Here is a 20,912-nt window from a genome sequence, read left to right as displayed (position 1 = left end):
CTGATGGGGTTGTATAGACACTCTCTAATATGGCATGGGATAATAACTGATGTAAGTTGGTCCTTTTATTATGTTGCCATAGATAAATTGGGTAAAACAGAAATTTATAGACACTGAACGATAGCCCATCATGGGCGTGATACTAATATTGTTTGTCTAAAATTATATTTGTCTAAACCAAGTCGCTGTTAACATTAAGCACCTGTGGTATACAAATGCTATATTATGTATAAACCATTACAATATGGCGCTAGTGATTACGGGGACATGTTAGTCCCTTGTTGCTGTTGTTGCACGTGAGATGTGGCAATGTGACATAAATATGGCGGCTTCCGTGGTGCCTGTAAACCATTGAGAAAGGCATACCCGAAACGCGTCTGGTTTTTAGCGCTGTGAGTCATAAATAAATCCTTGACTCTACCCCGCGAGTGCTGTGTCTTTTCTAAAAGAAGGGGAGACGTGAAGCGTGGATATTTGGCGGGAGCACCCCCCGCCTTACAGCACCCGTTCGAGAGTGCGAGACACTGGTGCAAGCGAAGCGAATATATATATATATATATATATATATATATATATATATATATATATATATATATATATATCCTAGCCAAAAGTAGAAGGATGGAGCCAAAATTATGCTGCTCCAATATTTTGCTTCTGGTCTATTTCTGTTTTAAAAAACAAGTTTCACATTATTTGGTAGCACTAGGTTTTTTCTCTGCCTACTATTTCAAACCTGGAAACATTTTAGAGTACATATTTCAAAGGATAACATGGCAGATTTTGCTCTCACTGGGTCCTCGCCGAGACATCCCACAGGATGTTGACAGCAGCAGTGTAAGGAGTGTACAGTCAGCACTGGTGTCTTTTGAAGAAAAATCCGCCTTTAACAACAGTAAATTCCCAGGCTGAGGCAAAGCACACTCTTGGTAAATCTTTTACCGGCATATTTGCGCAATTTGTTTTGCTGAGCTGCAACCAGGCTCGGGGAAATGCCACTCAAATCTTTCTCAAAATAAGCATGCAAGGAGAAAAAAAAATGTGACGTTCAAAAACTATGCTAGAAGGTTTCTCGAAGCAAAGTTTCGAAGCAGGGGCGGCCTTAGGCATGTGCAAGCTGTGCACCTGCACAGGGCCGCCAAACCCCAGGGGCCGCCACGAGGAATTGGATACAATACATATTCGTGGCGGCCCCTGGCAGAGATTTGGCGGCCTCCACCCGGACCCCCTCTTCCGGGGCCCCCTACCTATGCTCCCTGCACAGGGCCACCATGAGCCATGCCCTGTTCTAAGGCAGTTGTAGACTGCGACCAAGATAGCAACATTTTAAAGGTTGTTTACGTTCCAGATGACAACCGACTTGTTTAGGTGTTTCTTTATGTCTGTGTGTTATGAGTTGTGTTTAGGGTTTGCACGGCAGCGTATGCATGTATGTATGTGGTATTTATATAACGCAAAACTAGCTGGAAGGCTTTAGAACAGTAAGAAACTTCCTTGGTTTGGGGAAAAAATTCAAAGTTATAGTGATTATTTAATATGGTTTTCAGAACCTGTTGGCACTGTTTACAAGGTGGAAAATCCACCAGTACTTTCTCTGTAATACAAATGTATATGAGGTTCGTTTTTCTAGTGCATGTTCGTCCCTAGGAGGTTTCTTGGAGCTATTGATAGATAACCAGTGCCACAGTGGAGGACGAGATTATGTGGCAGGGCTGACTAAATTATGTGCAAGAAAAAGCAAACTGTGCAGCATAACTAGGTACATTTTATGAGAGTATTACTTCATTGTTTTGTAATTTTTACACTTCTTAATACTGTCTCGATATAGGTTAACACTCAAAGATAGCAATAAGCAACAACTCAACCTATGCCAAGGGTCTTCCTCTGTGCGGCAACATGTGTTGTCGTATTTTTAGAAACTTTTAAACCATGTGCACTAGACACATTTTTTTTGTCAGAATCTTGAGATTATGCCACAGATGATAATGATTATGTGGCAAATGCAACAAATGTTTAATTATGCGGAAAACACTGTAGCTGCAAAATTGTATAATTCCAGTGGGAATATAGCATGTTACAATACATACTATAACATCGCGTACTATTACAACGCGGTTGTTACAACGACCACGTTGTTAGTTCGCAATGCAATTACATCGCAAGTTATTACAACGACTTGCACTAGCGGGGCACGCTGGATTTTTGCAATAGTATTAATTACTTTTTCTACTCCAGTTTGCGCAACAGTAGGGTCGGTGTTGGAATGTATTTCCAATGCCTGAACGCCCCCTAGTGCACGTTGTTGTAATGACTTGCGATGTAATTGAATTGCGTACTAACAACAAGGTCGTTGTAACAACTGCGCTGTGATGGTAACGCGATGCAATTACAGCGTTGTAAATGCTGTTTCCCTTCCAGTGGGCCTGCAGATATCCATGAAGTACAACACAGTTCCCTGGAGTGGATGCATTAGCTGCTGGACATTCACTGACACATCAGGGACAGATATAGACTAACAATTGCTAAAATATGTTATGGTAAACTAGGATAAAAGGCAAAGTAGTTTTGTAGCATCCATAGATTATTTCAAACACCAACACAGAAGACAGTTTAGATTATTCTCCCCAATATGTGTTTCATAGATTTGAGGGCCACTAACGTATCATGTTATAGCAAGGTGCCAAGATTACAAATTGCAACAATTCGGACTCACTGAGATGTACCTCTGCAAAGATATCCGAAAGGCTTAACTTGTCCCAGACGAGAGAAATTCTACCAAGAAGAAAAAGTTGCAGAAAGGTTTGCATATACCGACAGTCCCTCTACGCCTGTTGTTTCGAGTGCATCCGAGAAGCATACAGGGCCTCATTTATGAGGCCCTACTGACACTTTTGCGCCACCGGAATGTCACTTTGTTGATGTTCCGGTGGCACAATGTGCCACTGGCATATTTATAAGCCCACGAAAAGCCACGTTATGTGGCTTTTCATGGCCTTAATAAATAAGTGCCCCTTTCACACGGAAACACTGTGTGAAAGTGGCGTTCCATGGGTGTTGCTGGGGGCGTTCCCAGCAACATCCCTGGCTTTTTGACACTGCCCCAGGTTTACAGGAAATCGTAAGGCTGAGGCAGCGCCAAAAACGTACGCCTCCCCAGGGAAGGCGTAAAGGAGGCACAACGAGGAAAAAAATCTTAATTTCTCCTCCTTATTCCTCTTTCTATGAGGGCTGCATTCCGCACAAAAATAATCATCCCCGCAACGCAGGCACCTGTGTACCATGGTGTAAAGGTGCCTGTGTTCGCGCACAGCAGCCCATTCTGCGCCGGTGCAGGGGAAAAGGACATGAATACGCCGTATCTGATAGATACGGCGCATTCCTGCCCTTTTCTTTTGCTGTAGGGCAGCGTTGCAGCAAGGCCTGCTGCGCAGCCCTACGGCAAAAAAAACATAAATGAGGCTTACAGTATTTATCTCACCCATTAAAATCTGGTAGTCCTTGGTTCTGCATTTATAAGGTGTCCTAAATTCCACCTATAATGAGATTTGCCCTAAAAATGGAGCATAACATGAGATGCTGGTGCCTTCTGCACCACAATGTGCATGTACCTGTACTTTCTTGGTACATTTCATCTGGTTTGACTAACCGATATTTAAGCGGGTGCAGACCTTATTGTCCCAGGTAATTACTGTGTGCAGTAAACTTTGCACCACTTGTACCTGCAGTCTCACAATTATTCAGCATATTTGTAATTAGGGCCTATGTCTTTCTGAACTGGAAGAAGTTGGGGGTCTGTCCTGACACTGAAACACCCTGTGGCTCACCGTGACCAGAGGATTGGAGGTAGCACAGAGGAACCGGCATTCTTCATGCTTCTAAAATGTGGTTTATGTCTGGATTCATTTTCCCTATTCTCTGTATTCTTTCAGTTTGTTGTCCATAATAGCGTATTGTAAGAATGCCTGTAATTTCACTGACAGTCCCATCATAGCAACCATCATCTTAACTTTGCAGAAAAGTTCTGTTTTTAGTAGGCCTTCCTTCCATAGTATAAGATACTTACACGTTTCTTTCTTAATTTGCTTGTTTCATGCAGTCTGTACTGTTTCCTCTGAAACTCTCTCAGTACTTTCCACCTATTGGACCCATTCAACTTCTTTTCATTTTAGCCTTTGACCTTTCGATTGGTCATCACTTCTCTATCCTTATTGTTGCACATGTCTCAGGGGTTCCACATTGCACTCCATCTAAACATGCTTGTGATACCTCCCACTTCGAGGCTCTGTATAAAAGCCTAAACCTCGAGTTAAAGGTCCCTATGATAGCAAAAATAATGACTTAGTACCATTGCTTTCCTGTAACACATGCCTTCCTGCTGGTTTCAATCAATTAATCAATCAGGAAATTTTGAAGTGTGCTACTCACCCGGGAGGGTCTCAAGGCGCTGGGGGGGGGAAGCTTTGGTCAGTCGGAACCCCTATATGACCATCAGTAACCGACCGTTCAGAGACCTAACCGGCACATAATTAAATAGTAGATTCAAACTATAACGTCGCACAGATGCTTTCAATTGCTGAAACAGGGTTTGGTGAAAACATATGGGGTGCCATCATATTCTCAATTATTCTCTAGCCTTGTATTGGCTTGTAAGTCTTCCCTAGTTTCCTCTGGATACTTCCAACATGCTTCCGACCTTCACCAGGTACTCCTCAAATGTCCTCTGTTCCTTTCCCACACTCTGGCCTCATATAAACATTAAACACTCTCTTTCTACCTTCTGTTGAGCAACACAGAGAAATCACCAACATTACTCAAAATAATCAGTCAGGCCATTCCCACCAGCGTTGGACTGGGCTTTTGAGCACTCTGGCCCTGCCACATGTGCCAGAGTGAGTTGTGGGTCATTACAAACCAATAAAACTGGCCTACACAGTGCCCTTTCAAACCGGCCCATCTGGCAGCGCCAGAGTGCGGGACAAGCCAGTCCAACGTTGCTTCCCACCTGAAATCAACTGACATAGATGTTCCCCTTCCCTTGTTTGCACTTTGCTCCAAACACACGACAGCTGTATTTTGAGATTCTCAGTCAGTCAAGTCTCCCAAATCAAAGCACCTCAAAGTCAACAAGAGAGGACAGCATATCCCTCTCTTCAGCGACTTAGGCAAATCCATGAAGTGCATGGATTTGGCAGTATGATGACAGGAGCTACTCCAACATTCCATGCGCCCCACCTCCTACTGATTTATGAGTCCACTGATTGCCCCTGAGTACCCTTAATAGTTATTATATGCCATATACAATGAGGGAGAGCTTAATATGCTTATAAACCTGTTATGATTTTCTTATTACAGTTGCATTCTGACTTCAGAGCATGCATGTAATAAGTAAATGGCCCATCTAGACCCTTATAATAAGTGATTTCAGGCGACCAGAGACTTCACCTTGCTCCGATAACACAATAATCTCAGTGGCGGCCGGTAAGTTTAGGAGGGAAGGCAGCAGCCCCAACATCATCACAGTGTGGGACCCCACCCCACTCTGTGATGAAATGTCACTGATTGACCCTCGACCCTGGGCGCTTCAGGGTTTAAAACTGAAGCACTCTGGTGCGAGGCAATCAGTGACGCTACCCCTCATCAATGAGGGGAGGGCCTCAGGGACATTTGCTGAGCTGAGGAGGTCCCACCAACAGGAACTATGACTTCCACAGCCCAGGCAAAGTTCAACTCAGGCAGGCAGGAGCCTGCACATTTAGCGCATGTCTGGCCCCCAGCTGCCTGACCTTTGTTCAGCCTGACAGACACTGTATGTGAAGGGCATATGGTGGGGGGCGTGGCCCCTCATCCCCAATGGACAGCCTTCAATCTGCATGAAGGAAGCGGATTCAAACTCTGCATTTACACGCTGGCAGCAGTTTGTAAAACACACTTTTAATTCCTCACAGAGTGAGTGCCTGGGGAGCCATGCCTCAGCTTCATTCATTACCTCTGGAAGGTAGGCTGTCTGAGGCAGCTTACAGACAGAAGCAGCACAGCACCGGCTCTTCAAGAAAAAAAACAAGCATTTGCAAAGCCAATAGGTTTGGCCATGACACTCATGCTGAGTCTGTAATTTATATTGTTTTGCAAACATATCGTGGAGAAGTGTGGCTCACTGGTTAGAGTAGGCAGACCTGGAAGCAGAGGTCAGCCCGGGACCAGGGTTCAATTCCCGGCTTGGCTGGGTCTTGAGTCCATAAATTGTCCATGGACTCGATAATTCTCGCTCCAGTGCATACTCGATTCATGGGTTCACACTCTGCGACTCTGGGCAATAGCTTGCTTAATCTCCACAATGGCCCCTCGCGGCGGGATGCCTGGCTTTCACTTTGTGGATGCCCTGCTGGGTTATCTCACAGGGGAATACCAGGACGGGTTCCCTAAGCAAGCGCTTAGAGACCGGTTGGTGATTTGCGCTATATAAATATCTGTACATTTACATTTACATATCCAATAAGCATTAAAAATAGACAAAAATCTAAAAATGAAGGTGTTGTACAGCAGGGCGGGCCCACTAACCTGGGCTCCGAAGAGCACTCCTTTTCAGGTGGCTGAGCAAATATGAACAAGCACCATGCTGTCAATCACAGTGCAAGACAGCCAATGAAGTGAGCTGACCCACTACTCCATGCTGTGGCAGGTGGAGGCAAAACATGAATGAAACTGGATTGGTGAAGAGCTCTGATCGAAAGCCCCAGTATGTAAGTATATATGTATATGTATGCAGGTATGTATTTTTATCATGCATTTTAGGGAAGACCTGAGGTATGTGAGACAGCCAAATCTATTTCTAGAACACCCACATCTAAAAATCATGTATTTCTTGGATGCTGTTTCAGTTGTGCTGATAAAGGACAATTCAAACAGCCAGGAAAGGATGTCCTATACCTTACAACTTTCCACCAGCCCTTTCTGTTTAGTCTGGCCATTTTCCCTTCTGGTATACGTAGATTTGCTTTCAATATGGAAAGTATGGATGTAACAACCCAGCATTCGATCTGCTGTTGGCCAGTAGGCCAGGACAAGCCAAAGGTGTCACACATGGCATTTGGCCACTTCACAGTAAGCAATGACATTATATGAAATAAAACACCCTCTTTCTTTACATAATTAAGGATATTGCAGGCCACCTCGGAGTTCCCACCAATAAAGGCACTCAGCTTTCGGTCTTGTGCCTCCTTACAGCTATGGAGCTCCTCGGTGACTTGAGGCCTCCTCGTGATGTACTTTCGGGGTTCTTTACCCGAAATATTATGGGGAGAGGATGTGGTCCATCGGCTTAAACTGCCGACTTTGGTGCTGGAAACCAGAGTTCGAGCCTCGGGGTCGCGTCCACATCCTGTGATTCTGGGTAAATCACTTAATCTCCCCGTGCCTGAATGTGTAATGTAAATACGGTGCTCATGTACAGCGCTCCAATACCTTCGGGTCGAGTTCGCGCTATAGAAATATGCAAAAAAAAATATATATATTAAGCTCACTCGCGTCGTCTGTTGTCCACCTCATATCTGTTCCATTTCTTGCCACCGTGAGCTGTGTATTCATAAAAGTAAATAAATAAATCGATAATTGATTATGTAACTCGATACATACCAGGAGAGCAAGTACAAGTGAAATTCCTGCCGTCGTGGTACTGCTTGACGTCGGAGCAGGTCCCATTGTTCTGGCAGGGTTTACTATTGCAGGCGTTAAACTCCTCACAGAAAGGGCCCGTGAAGTCATCTTCACACACACAGGAAAACGCCGCCTGCAAACAAACACAGTGCACGTGTTACGTCAGAGACCCATGTTCTTTAATTAAACAAAAAAGAGCCACAAACGCTTGATTTATTATCTTTTCTAAGGGAAAGAATGCAAGCCAGCACACAAACAGTATCAGTGGTGTTGCTTCAAATGATTATCCGATGCTAGTTTTGCACAGAAAAACTGTAGATGCCTATTTTTTGGGGGGGAGTTTGAAGATTTTAAATAAATAATCTTCTACAATGTATACACTTGATCTTCATTTACAGAAAAAAGCAAATTGTTGATTGCCACAGCACATGACATATTAGCAGTCAATTGGCTCCGAGTCGTAGGAGTGACTTTGCCCCAACAGGAGTAAGTGCACTGGGATTTGTATGCACCAATTTAAAATGGAAATATTTAAACTACAAATTCCAGCATGCATGGTACTGATGGTGCGAAAACCGAGCCTGTCTAATGACCGCCCTCATGACATCACGTTATTTTCTAAGTACATATTATGAAAAGAACGTACTGTGAATGAATTGCATTTAAATATGTCGCAATTAGTTCTACATGCTGAAGTCTTTATTTCCTGGTCCTTCTCTTTCGTGTAAGGTTTCCTGTACAATTTGATAACTTGAACATTTAAAAGAGCGGTTAGATGTGTTTTGATAAATGCATGCCTGATCTAGTTTCATAACTCCGTATTTGCGTAAGAGCACCTGGAATGTATTATAACTCACCCAGTAGGCAGTTGGTTTTAAACAGCAATGACCAGGGTTTAAGTGCGCCGTGTCTCACCAGGTCTGAGCACCGGCAGGTTTTTTAAGGAGGCCTCGAAACGGCTCTCTATCGGGCAGTGCTTAATTTGTGCCGGTGCTTTCTGGTGCTCAGCACCGGAACTTAATTGCCAGCACCAGGGCTTATGACTGTCTGCCACTTGGTAGAAGTGTGTGCCAATTTTGGTACAAGCACAAAAACTTCTGTTCATTATTTAAATTTACATTTCCAATTAGTTAGTATTTGCCTCGAAAGCCATTCTTATAGCTTTGGGGGGGCTGTAATAGTATGAATGGTCACACCTTTAAGAGTATGATGATTAGTAGTGTGTTGGTGCTGTCATTGGCAGTGCTGCCAGGGGCAATGGATGGTGCAAGCTCTAGTGTCCTCCTGTCGAGAGCCCTGGCACCAAGTTTTTTACAAATTAAGCACTGCTATCAGGCTCTGTTTTGTGTCCTGGCACAGGCGGTCCGTTTTTTTTCTCCCCGGACTGCAGTGACAGCAGGCACATTGATGTGTGTGTGGTGAGCGTTGTAGTGGAAGGAAAATCCTTTAGAGTCATTTTCTCTCTGGATTTCCCTTCTGTTTTTGAAACTCAGGAGCAGCAACATTGTAGTGGTGTCACAAGGGCTTTAAGTGGAAGTTTTTTCAATATTTTATACAAGCCATAGTTGCTGCTTATTTATTTTATGCAACTAACAACCATTGACAAAGCCAATAGTCCTGACTTGTAGGTATGATGTGTCTTGTATCATATATCTGGACGTAATGACAGGAACAGCAAAATACAAGTCGGGCGGCACACTGTCCTAAACAGATTTTAGGCTTAGGAGTTTTTAAGCCACACCCTTAATTACATTGACCACGCCACTTCGAGAGACCCACCAGTTTATTCATCCCACTTAAAGCCCTGACAATGACCCCAGCTGCCTTCTCCAAGTAGAAGGTGTGGAGTCGGGCTCTAGGACCCTGTGGACACCAACCAACTGCCAGAACAGAGCACGAGACAGAAAGTGACTATAGGCAGAGGAACAGGGAGTGCACACTGTCATGAAGAAGGATGTAGAAGAAGGAAGTGCACTGCAATACGGAGGCATCCCTAATTCATTAAAAGGAACAGTTAATTGCCGGAAGGGCAAATATCGGAGCTAGAGATCAAACAAGCGTTGACGTTATCGGCTCAAAAGTGTAAAGTACCCGCCTTGGGGCACCGGGGGATTACCGCGCCGCGGGCGCGTTGCAGGAGCACAGACTCAGCCCACGCTTGCACTCAGGTTGGAGACCATGCCCCGAGCTGGTGGCTCCTTTTATTCGTACGCCGCAGGCCACGCCTGGCCCGCGGATGCTTTGGGGGCAGTATTGCCGAACAACTATACCGTGAGATGTTACAAAAAGCACCATCTGTTTGGAATTTTCATAAAAAGTATTGCGCAACTCAAACAAGCAAGATAAAACTTAAAGAGAGGAAAGAGAACGGGTAATAAACAGTTTACTTCCACGCAGACTATTTGCAGAATCATCTGTAGGTCAGGAGCCATGTTCTGTCTCAGTCGCCCCTCCCTGTTACCCAAGTTTCAATTGCTCTAATGGAGTAGGTGACGCGACAAAAATCCAGCCCCCCCAGCCCTTCAACAGCAAAATAAGTAAAACTAATGAAGGCCGACAGTTAATAAGGCAAAGTAGAAGAAGAATGTGAGGAAAAGGAGAAAGGCAAATTGAAGAATTACCAAGAGGAAGTCCTGAATAATACAGTTTGCACGGACAGACAACCACTCAACTACTGGGGTTAATAGAAAAATCAAAAAGATCATCTGTCAAGATGCACAATATGTCCCTCCTCCATCCGGAAAAGAAATACAAGCGAAGGGGTGGCTCCTCCACTACGGCGGAGGAACGTCACCCCACTGCTTTTAGAGCAGTGCAGAGGAAAAATAAAATGAAAATAACGGGAGGGTAATATTTTCTTTTTCCTGTTCATAGGTGCGGGGAGGGCGGGGCTGGCCCGAGCAAGGGCTAGGGGAATGGAGTGGTGAGCACACTTTTAGGGGGCATGACTACTTGGCCAGCCGTCTTGGCCCGGCCAAACAGTCCTGCGCACTTTACATCTTCTCCACCAGGCTGCATTACACAGCCTGGTGGGGAACATGCCCAGGTGAATATATGATGTTACTCAGTAGACCATTACTTCGCAAGTTTTTACTACAATGTTTTTACATCGCAAATACCATTACTATGCAAGATTTAACTGTGCGTGCTTTTAGTTTGCAAATACATTTAAAAGTACTAAATATGCATTTACTTCGCAGTATATTACTAAGTATACAACTTCTACGCATGTTTTACTCCGCCCCGTCACTTCCCTAAACCCTAAAACACTACCCTACACTACACAAACACCACAACACTACCCTAAACCCAAGTACACGGCTCTACACTACATAAGCACAACCCTAAATCCTATAAGACAACCCCCTGCACGACCACTACCCTAAACCCAAATACACTACTCTACACTACATAAACACAACCCTATAACTTAAAAGACAATCCCCTGCATGACCACTACCCTAAACCCAAATACACTACTCTACACTACATAAACACAACCCTAAAACCTAAAAGATAACCCCCTGCACAACCCCAAAAACTTACCTCTCGCTTCACCTTGCTCCCTCTCTTCTCCTCCTTCAGGCATCGTCAGAGCTACACGTCGTTGTTTGGAAACGGAAGCGCCTCCTTTTCCAAACAACGATGTGAATAGTCAGCAAAGTAATTGACTTTGCGAAGTAACAGTATATGCGAAGTAGAAGCATGCAAACTTAAAGCATGCAAAGTAAACGATCCTGCTGAGTAAAAAATGCTTAGTAATGGTAAGTCGTAGTAGTGGCCGCAAAGTAATGGTAGATTACCTACCCAGGCTTGTTGTCCCCGTCTGAGCACTGAACCCGGCGCTCCGACCAATCACCGCTGCATTGCAGCGTTGTGATTGGCTTAGGGCAACTAATCACAACGCTGCATGCAGCGTTGTGATTGGTGGGGCACCTGGGTGCTTCCTGCCGTGACGGAAGAGAGGCGATGGAGAGGCAGCAGCTGGTGACACGAGGAGGAGGTACGTTTTCTTGTTTTTATTTTATTTTTTTATTTTCTACCCACCTCTCCCCTCCCCCGCCACTGTTGCCTACCGGCCTCCACTGTACAGGCGCTATTTAACTCGCTGACCCACAAATGTGCAAGTTTTGTGCTTCACTAGGAAAGTATGTTTTCTTCTCATGCCGTTTCGGCAGTAAGCTCTAATTGCATGTTTGCCAACGTAGGGCAATCTCAAATCTCTACCGTGTTCTTGAGATATCAGATCTCTTTGCAGACAAAAAATCCTAAGGCTACTGCAAAATTACCCGCAACTCCATTTCCTCACATCTTTCAAAAAAAGAATGGTCTCCTTTCCTACCAACCAAGATCTTTCCACAGCGCATGTAGAATTTTGGTCTAATGTGATCCCCTCAGTAGTGCTGCTGGATAGTGAAAGACTTCACATAAATGGTTTCGAGGGTGTGGGAATGAAACTAAGCTTTCAGCCCAGCAGTTCCTAAGGCAGGCATTTGACAGGGCAGTTAATCCCCAGGCCATTCCATCTAAGCTAAATGGCCATGAGCACAATAGTGGTTCTGCCGACACACTCGCAGTACCCATCGACCAAGGAGATAGACAGATATGGAACCAAAGCCTGACCAAACCAGATTAGAAATCACTGCATTTGACCAATGAGTTGCTAAACCGGAGCCAGCATATGTAATCAGAGGATCTAAACACTGTCATGCAACTTATTTATCTACAAAACTAATTTGAAACAAATTGGCTGAGTGAACATAACCAATTTCAAGGAAGAAGCATAAAACTGAAAAATGACATGCATAAAAAATTTCAACAATAGTAGTTAATTCCTACAAGGGTGAAACAAGCATTCACAATCCTCAAAGAAAATAGAGAACCAACTCCATCTCAGATTGCTCTTTACTCGGTCTTTGGGCACAGGTGGCCATCGGGGGGTTTGACAAGCAAGATCTACCAGCATCAATGTCCACTCTGGCAATCCTTAACAATTGGGAAATTGGCTTAGAGTTATCTCTCAGTCTCTATAAACAGGCATCAGTACATCAAAATAGAAACCTTGGGATCAGGCTTATTCCATCACCTTTGTGGCTCCTCAGGGAACAGTCCTGTCACCCATGGCCTTTAACCTGTCCACGGTTACTGAATGGAAGCCAGTGGGGATCCTGCCACTGGACACCTTCTGACAACACCAAACCTGAAGGGTACTCAGTACATCAACAAGCCCACCATTGTCAGCGGCCCGAGCCATTCATCTGGTGAGAATCTGCCTCTGTCTCCTTAATGACAAATCTTTACTTGAATGTTTACCACACAACAGACATACCTTTCTCCCCTCCTTCACCCCCCCCCCCTCCGTGGAAAATTAAACCTCTAAATTCAAACCAGGCACAGGGATGGGAACCTGGACTCATTAGCTGGCCCCTATTTGGCTCTCACCTTACCTATATTTCCCAAACAGCTATGAAAGTACAAGCAGCTTTGTTCCTACGTAGCAGTAGCAATATGCAGAAGGTCACACCTTGCAGGTGTTGTTGCGACATAAGAGGCGAAGATGCTTTAAACTTTATTAATATGTTCTGTATGATTTCTACAGAGCTTTGTACTAAAATGTGGGTACTATTGAATCAAATACAGGAACAACATAGGCCACATCAATCTGTTACTATTTTTCTAACAATAATTCATCAATATTTTTAGGGTATACACATGTATCGATTTCCAATATAGAATTGGAACTGTAAAGAAACAGTTTTCATTGAAACTGTAATAATTTTAGCAAGCACATGAGCTTGCAGTTGCAACTAAAAATATGTAGATTCTATTTATCTTTTTCTTATTTTTTTATTTTTATAATTTAACAGAAAACTCAAAATGTAATCGAAAAATGCATCCCATTAACCTAACCCATTGGTTATTAAAAAGCATACAAAAAGACAAACAACAATGACAGTCATCAACATCAAATAATGACAACAGAATGCAAAGGTTTACGTGGGCCATGAAGCTTGTTTGAGTGCTAACAATATCAACCACGCACCATATGTTAGGCATGATACTATTATTATACACCAATCATTTTAGGGAAAACTGAGAAAATGTGTTTTAGCTACTTGTGAAATCAACTGAACATTCCTCGCATTACCTTTTCACACATTTTTCTAAAGCTTCAGTTATTTTCGGCACTACGCACTCCCATTCCACAAGGCGCAGTTTCTTGGTTGGAACGTATCAAATCACTATGGTCTGAAAAATTTGTGTTTTCTACCAAGAAACACGTTAAATATTAATGCATCTATGGTGACTTCTTCAGTGACATGTCCTGGTATTTTGCAACAATATAAAGGTCTTCATGTATTTTAGATATGATTGTGAAACTCCCCCAAACAGACCTACTTTTGTTGATGGGAGTACTATCACACACCTTGGTTGTTGCCAAGGAATTACCTGGTCCCTATATTACTAATTTAATATTGAACTGTAAATGTTTTTCAGTGCCTGATGAGTCTACACAGACTGGTGGCATGACTGCAAACTCAACCCTCTGTATGTGCACTTGGAATTATAATCTGTGTGTTTCATGTACCGTCCTAAGTGGGGTCCATGCTTACTGTCACTGGAACCAAGTTGTACCCGGCCGATGAGCCCATAACTAGGGCGCAACCAGTCCTGGGTTGCTTGTGTTGAGGTTGAGGGAGGACCTGGCTTGGCAGTTCCTACTGGACTGTTCCCTTGAGGAACAAGCTCAAGACTGATTTGCATATGGCTGGTTCCAAACTGAGGTGGCATGGTGAGCAAAAGAACAATGGGTTGGAGCGCTACCCTGAGTGATTGCCAGTGATTAGACTTATTGCAAGCAGCCTCCAATCACCTTTTGTGTGTTTCGTGTACTGTCCTAAGTGGCATAGGTGTGTTCAGACGTGGGTCCCATGCTCACTGTGTCACTGAAACCAAGTTGTACCCTGCTGATGAGACCATAACTAGGGCGAAACTGGTCTTGGGTTGCTTGTGTTCCGTTTCAGCGAGGACCTGGCTTGGCAGTTCAGGTTGGACTGTTCCCATGAGTGGCAGGGTCAAGACTGACTTGCAAATGGCTGGGTCTATCCTGAGGAGGCATGGTGAGCAAAAGAACGATGGGTTGGAGTGCTACCCCGAGTGATTGACAGTGGTTAGACTTATTGCAAGCAGCCTCCCATCACTTTCTGTGTGTTTCTTGGAATTATATCCTACAATAGCAAGCTGCCACTTAGGCTCCTCATTCTAAGGCCAAGGAAACACAGGTGTGGTACTCGCCCGCCAACAATTAGCAATAATGTGGGGTGTGACATTTGAGAGCATTATTAATTCAAAACCCATATTTGAACACAATGAAATGGGGAATAATAATAACTATTAACTCAAAATTCAAATTTGAACATAATGAAATGCGGCATAATGAAGTAATCGAAAGGGTTTCCGCCCATTTCAAGATGTGCATTGTTTGCCAACAAAATGTTGGCAAGGCTGCAAAATGTTTGCAAGCAAACAGGGCAGATTTCAATAATTTCTGCAATGCTTGCAGTACCAAATCGCATGCAAAGTCCAGTTTGGGCCCAATTTTAGTTTGCATGGCCCTCAGGAGGATATCCTAAATGTCTTGTGACAAAATACTTTGTGGTACTTACTTGAATTCAGGGCCACTGCCCACAAAGAGGCCAGGAGAGGTCAACTGCATTTCTCATCTAAAAGAGTCCACCTCCCTACAGTCCAGTCAACACACAACCACTTTTATGAAATTTGAATATTCTGTGCAGGACCCTCAGTCTAGATATGAAGAAGAATCTATGCCAGAAACTGTAGGGAAGTTTAACTACTATGCCCGTTTGTGTTCTTTCAAATATCCTATGGCTGGCACGATATAATGTATTCTACTGTGATTTACACATTGTGACTAATCCTACATCCTTAAGACAACATGGGAACAGGAAGAGTCAAATGTTCCCTAACACTTGGGGTCAGACTCATTCTTGTATCTGGGCTTGAACAAATATACATATGAAATTTCTCCATCAGTAATGGTACAGACTGGCTGATTCACAAAGCATCTCAGAGGACATGATCACAAGTGCACTTGAGTAAAATATATTATCCTAGGGCTGAGCCTGGTTTAAAGTGCCATGATCAAGCAAAACCCCAATAATCTCGGACCCCATCAAAACCTCCAGGAAGATAGCCCATTTGAACATTATTTTAGTGTATTTTTCTGTGCATAAGGAAAAGCCTGTGCCCGGTACCTATTAATGCCCCATTATCTTCAAGTGATGGAGTTAAAAATGAATGAACATGAACAGTTTGGCATAAGTTTCCAGGCTTTGTAAGAGACTGATACATACATGTTACCGCTCACTTAGATAGAGCTTGCAGGATCAGACAGTAGACTGATTATGCCAATCTAACATACTCATGATCCAAACACAGTACTGATAATATCATGCAAAGCTCTAACAATATAGACAATGAAATGGCTCCATGCAAGTAAGGAATTAGGAGCAGTACCAATAACTGACTGCCCGTTGACACCAGTTAACCAAAACTAGCAATACGCTTTCTCACGGTATCATGAACTATTCCTTAAATGTGAGTTTGAATACATTTCTAACATGATTTCAGCGTACCTGAAACATCAACTTGCCCATTCTGAAGATCTAGACATTTTGCCATGAAATACTCATATTTTATTTTGGTTAAATAAGCCCCAATCCTACAAACTGAAGATTCTCGTTTCCATACACAAACACGGTATTGTTTTACCCAAATGGCATTTTTGTAATCGTAGGTGACTACAGCCTTTGGTCCCCAAACATCAGTTTATTTTCAGCAAGCCCTCACATGTATTATTTTCAAGCATGGATAGATTCTGCCTTTTTGTCATCAAATACCACAGATGTCAATTATATGGCGGATATTTCCACCACACTTGTGGCAGGATTAGCTAGAATGATGCCAAGAGCAGCAGAATAAGTCAAAGATGGGCACCACTGTGCCAGTGCCACCATCATACAATGCTATACAGAGCATGATTGAATCTTCTCTTTGGTCCAGTCCACCAAGGTACTAAATTGTTGACAATCTATGCTCTATACTGATATTCGTGAGAAAATATTCCATGGAAACTGATATAGGTTGCATCCCATTGTCAGTAGTCAACGCATTGGTACAGCCTTCTCTATGGAATATATTTTTCTTGATCCATCGATGCAAATCTCCAATGCCTAGCACACCTTTAACACCTCCCCTAAAAACTTGATCCTGATTAACAGCTCTCTTCTCACCACTGCAGCCACCAATCCTTCAGTTACTCTACAGAAACAAACACTCACAGATGAGCAAACATTCTTCATCACTTTCTCGCCTTCCTGTTCGCTTTCATAGCGTCTTCCACATCCTATAAATAACCAGCTCCCATATTCTCATTCTTAACACATGTTCCGCTTTGACATTAAGGCCTTGCAACTGCATAACAAATCTACAGATTTTGCTCGAAATGTTTTCTATCCCTTTTTCACTAATACCACCATGAAAAGCATAGCAACTATTTTGAAAATGATGTTGGTCCCACAAAACAAACTCCTGTATTAGGCTGCACCACCGCCAGAACATCTTTCTCTATAATGAAGTCATTGGGTGCCACACTCCTCAATTCCCAATTGCACATTATATAGCTTCTGATTTTTTCAAATTAAACCTTTCAAGTCCTTCAACCCTATGCGCCAAACCCTCAGAAGCTATTATCAATAACCCTAATGCTGGTGCAACCAAGAACAAACCTATCAAGTTTGGGGGCCTTCCATATGGCTTCTTTACCAAATTATATTCCGGCTATTAGTGCTCAGTGTCATTGTTTTAGCAATAATATTCACAAAATGTCTGACAAATTTAGATTGGTGTGCTATAAATCCATGAAGGGCTAGACTCTGCCCTTTGTTACTGGTTGTATGGTTTCACTTTATTGTGTGAACCAAACTGTTTTCATTCAAATCCCATTCTCACTTATCTCATGCTCAAGAAACTCTACGACCAAGCTTCTGAATTTACCTTTACATTGATTTTGTGTGAGCATTTCAAACTGAAAAATTCTTAGATCTTGACCCAAACGTGCAACTAGCTCAGTCTAACCTCAGTGTTATTATATCAAACACTAAAAAACGCACATCTGACAGATCTCAAAACAAATTATACATCAACTGCTCAAAAATAAAGGTGGCAGCATCAGACTACAGGAGGTAGCCCATAAACCCTAAAGAGACTAGGGCAATCATCTGTAACATACAACAATGTCTCATAGGGTATTAATTAAAGGTCAGTTTCTGGCAGCACAATTAATTGCTGAGAGTGGAAGGCAAAAGAGGAGAAAACCGAGGAGACAAAATTCTTTGGTAACATAAAATGTATTTTAGTAATTGCATATATTTGTCATATTTAGCTTCACATAATCAAACATATGGAAGTGTGACACTGCATTACATTAAATGGCATGTAACCTGTGGGATACTGTGCACAAGTGCTCATGAAAAATCGTGACGGCGCAAGTGACACGTGAGAAAGTATAAACAGAGACAGGAAGGGGCGCAACAAAGAGCAAGTGAAAGTAAAATTTTCATAGTCAGGATACCCAAACAATAAATGATAATGAATACCAAAGTAATCAAGTGGAGTATCCTTGACGAAATAGCACCGAGATTTCCACTGTAAAAGCCTACGGCATTTCAGCCTGTAGAAGTATTTAGGCCATCATCAGGACCAGGTTACTGTTACTTGTATGGAAGTGCCAACGTGTTGCAACTGTCAAAAAATGCAGGTGGGGCAAGGTCCAAAAGCAGTTCTAGTTTGGACCTGACGAGGTTCTGTTGGAAGGGACAGATTTGGGAGTCTCAGGGCATCCAGCAAGAATCATGAATAATCGCTCTAAGTAGTGATGAGCCAAACGCTGCTGGGCAGGTTACTTGGAGAAGTTAGCTGGAGGCATGGCGAGGTGCAACACCGGGCCGCTTGATTACTTTTGTATTTATTATCATTAATTGTTCGGGTATCCTGACTATGTAAATTTTACTTTCACTTGCTTTTTGTTCGCCCCTTCCTGTCGCTGTTTATACTTTTGCACGTGTCACTTGCGCTGTCACAATTTTTTCACGAGCACTTGTGCACAGTATCCCACAGGTTACATGCCATTTAATGTAACACAGTTTCACCCTTCCATATGTTTTATTTTATGAAGCTAAATATGACAAATATATGCATTTACTAAAATACCATTTTTGTTACTAAAGAATTTTCTCTCCCCGGTTTTCTCCCGTTTATCCTTCCGCTCTCAGCAATTAATTGTGCTGCCTGAAAGTGACCTTTAATAATACCCTATGAGACATTGTTGCACGTTACAAAAATAAAGGTGGCCAACACCAGACCAGATGGCTTCTATAAAAACTGAAAATCTCCTTCTGTTGCTTTGAAGAATCCAGATACAACCATATCTGGTGGTCGTCCAACATCAGTTGCAGCACTGTGAATACTCATTTCACTTGTTTTTTCACAAAGCACATACAGACAACTGAATGGAAATAATTATAATTGTGGTAGACTGGCCTCATTGTCAGAGGAGGACTTTTATTTTGAAGTAAGTCCTTCTACAGTTCCTCAACTACCAACAACATATCCATTACTTCACCCGTGGCCAACTGACATTTCTCTAGTGTTGCGGTCTGCACAACTTGTAGGATTGAAATGCACATGAAATGTGCAGATTCTGCACTGTGTCAAATATATCATTCTCTAACGGCAGTTCTTTTTACTCACACAGTCATACTGACACAATAACCCTGACACTCCACTTGATTGACACCTACACACATACATGCTCACACATTATTTCTCACTCTCTTTCTCTCTCTCTCTCACTCACTATAAGAAGGCAACCTGATACAGTGTGTCTCATTTTACTTTGCTCATTCACAGGTAGTGGTAATCATAATGACACAGAAGCCAATCTAGACGGAAGCTTCATTACCAGTTTATGGACCTTCGAAGATGACTTTCAATATCCTTATAAGGTGTTGCAGAGAGTATTTTATGCCTTAAAATATTTGGTAACATATTAACTCTTACCCCAAAAAGGTAACATTCTTGATCTCTTGCTCCTTCAAAGGAAAGAGGAAGGTTGGAAATCTGTTGAATAAATGTGGACTCTGTAGTGGGAAATTTACACATGATTGTATAGCTGCTAATTTGTTGCAAAATGTTATGTTATGTTAAGGTTATTTGTAAAGCGCATGGCTGCCCCAGCAACAGGGCGTCCCAGCACTAGCGGACAGGTGACCAGAAGAGATTGGCTAGATAGAAGAAAAAAGCCAAGTTTTGATCAGTTTCCTGAATGCCCAATGATCTTGAGTACTACGGGCAGCCAGTGGGATATAATTCCATAGCGCAGGGGCCTGGGCTTTGAAGGAGCGACCCCCTGCTCTACACCGACGCACCCGTGGAAGGCAAAGCAAATGGTGGTCAGAGGAATGCAGTGCTCGCGATGGAACATATGGGGTGCATAGTCCCTGCTGGATTTCGGGGCCCAGGCCATGTAAAATCTTATGTATAGTGCATAGAGTTTTAAACTGGACTTTCTGTTTGATTGGTAGCCAATGAAGACGATGGAGAAGGTTCGAGGTATGGCAATGCTTTGGTAGGGCAAAAGGAGCGTGTGCTGCTGCATTCTGTACTCGTTGGATTCTCGCAGTAACTGTTTTATTCACGCCAAGCAAAAGCCCATTGCAGTAGTCTAGGCGCGATTGAACAACAGATTGAACAATCAATTGGCGGGTAGGAGCATCAAAAAAAAAACAAATGGGTTTTAGGCCGCACAGGAGGCCAAAACAAGTACCAGACTCTTTTTTCGTATGAGGCTCAAAAGCGATGGCGGTGTCGATCAAGACCCCTAAATCCTTGCCTGCGCTTTTCGGTTGGGAAGGTGTGCCCAAGGTCGCAGGCCACCATTGGTAGTCCCATTAATGGGTATCACGGCCTAACAAGAGTACCTCCGTCTTGACAGAGTTAAGCTGTAGATAGTTGTCTGCCATCCAGTCTGAAATGGCCAGAACATCTGCACGAAATTTCAGTTGGTCCTGGGCAGGGTTGTTAGAAAAGGTGAAGACCAACTGGGTATCATCCGTGTAGGATACCATTTTTGATGTTCCGTGCTTTGGCCAAGAGGGCGGACATACACGTTGAACAAC

General features: G+C 43.1%; 1 protein-coding gene across 1 annotated transcript in view; it reads right to left on the bottom strand.

Annotated features, from left to right (window-relative positions):
* The window catches only part of DNER (delta/notch like EGF repeat containing), a 1,164,201-nt gene that overhangs the window by 461,824 nt on the left and 681,465 nt on the right, over window positions 1–20,912 (bottom strand). Inside the window, exon 6 of the mRNA XM_085634998.1 lies at window positions 7,633–7,786. Within this exon, the coding sequence (XP_085491124.1) occupies window positions 7,633–7,786 (154 nt within the window). The remainder of the gene's footprint in view (window positions 1–7,632; window positions 7,787–20,912) is intronic.

This window comes from Triturus cristatus, chromosome 11 (assembly GCF_964204655.1).
Source record: "Triturus cristatus chromosome 11, aTriCri1.1, whole genome shotgun sequence".
Classification (NCBI taxonomy): Eukaryota; Metazoa; Chordata; class Amphibia; order Caudata; family Salamandridae; genus Triturus; species Triturus cristatus.
This window is presented reverse-complemented; position numbering and strand designations above follow the sequence as displayed.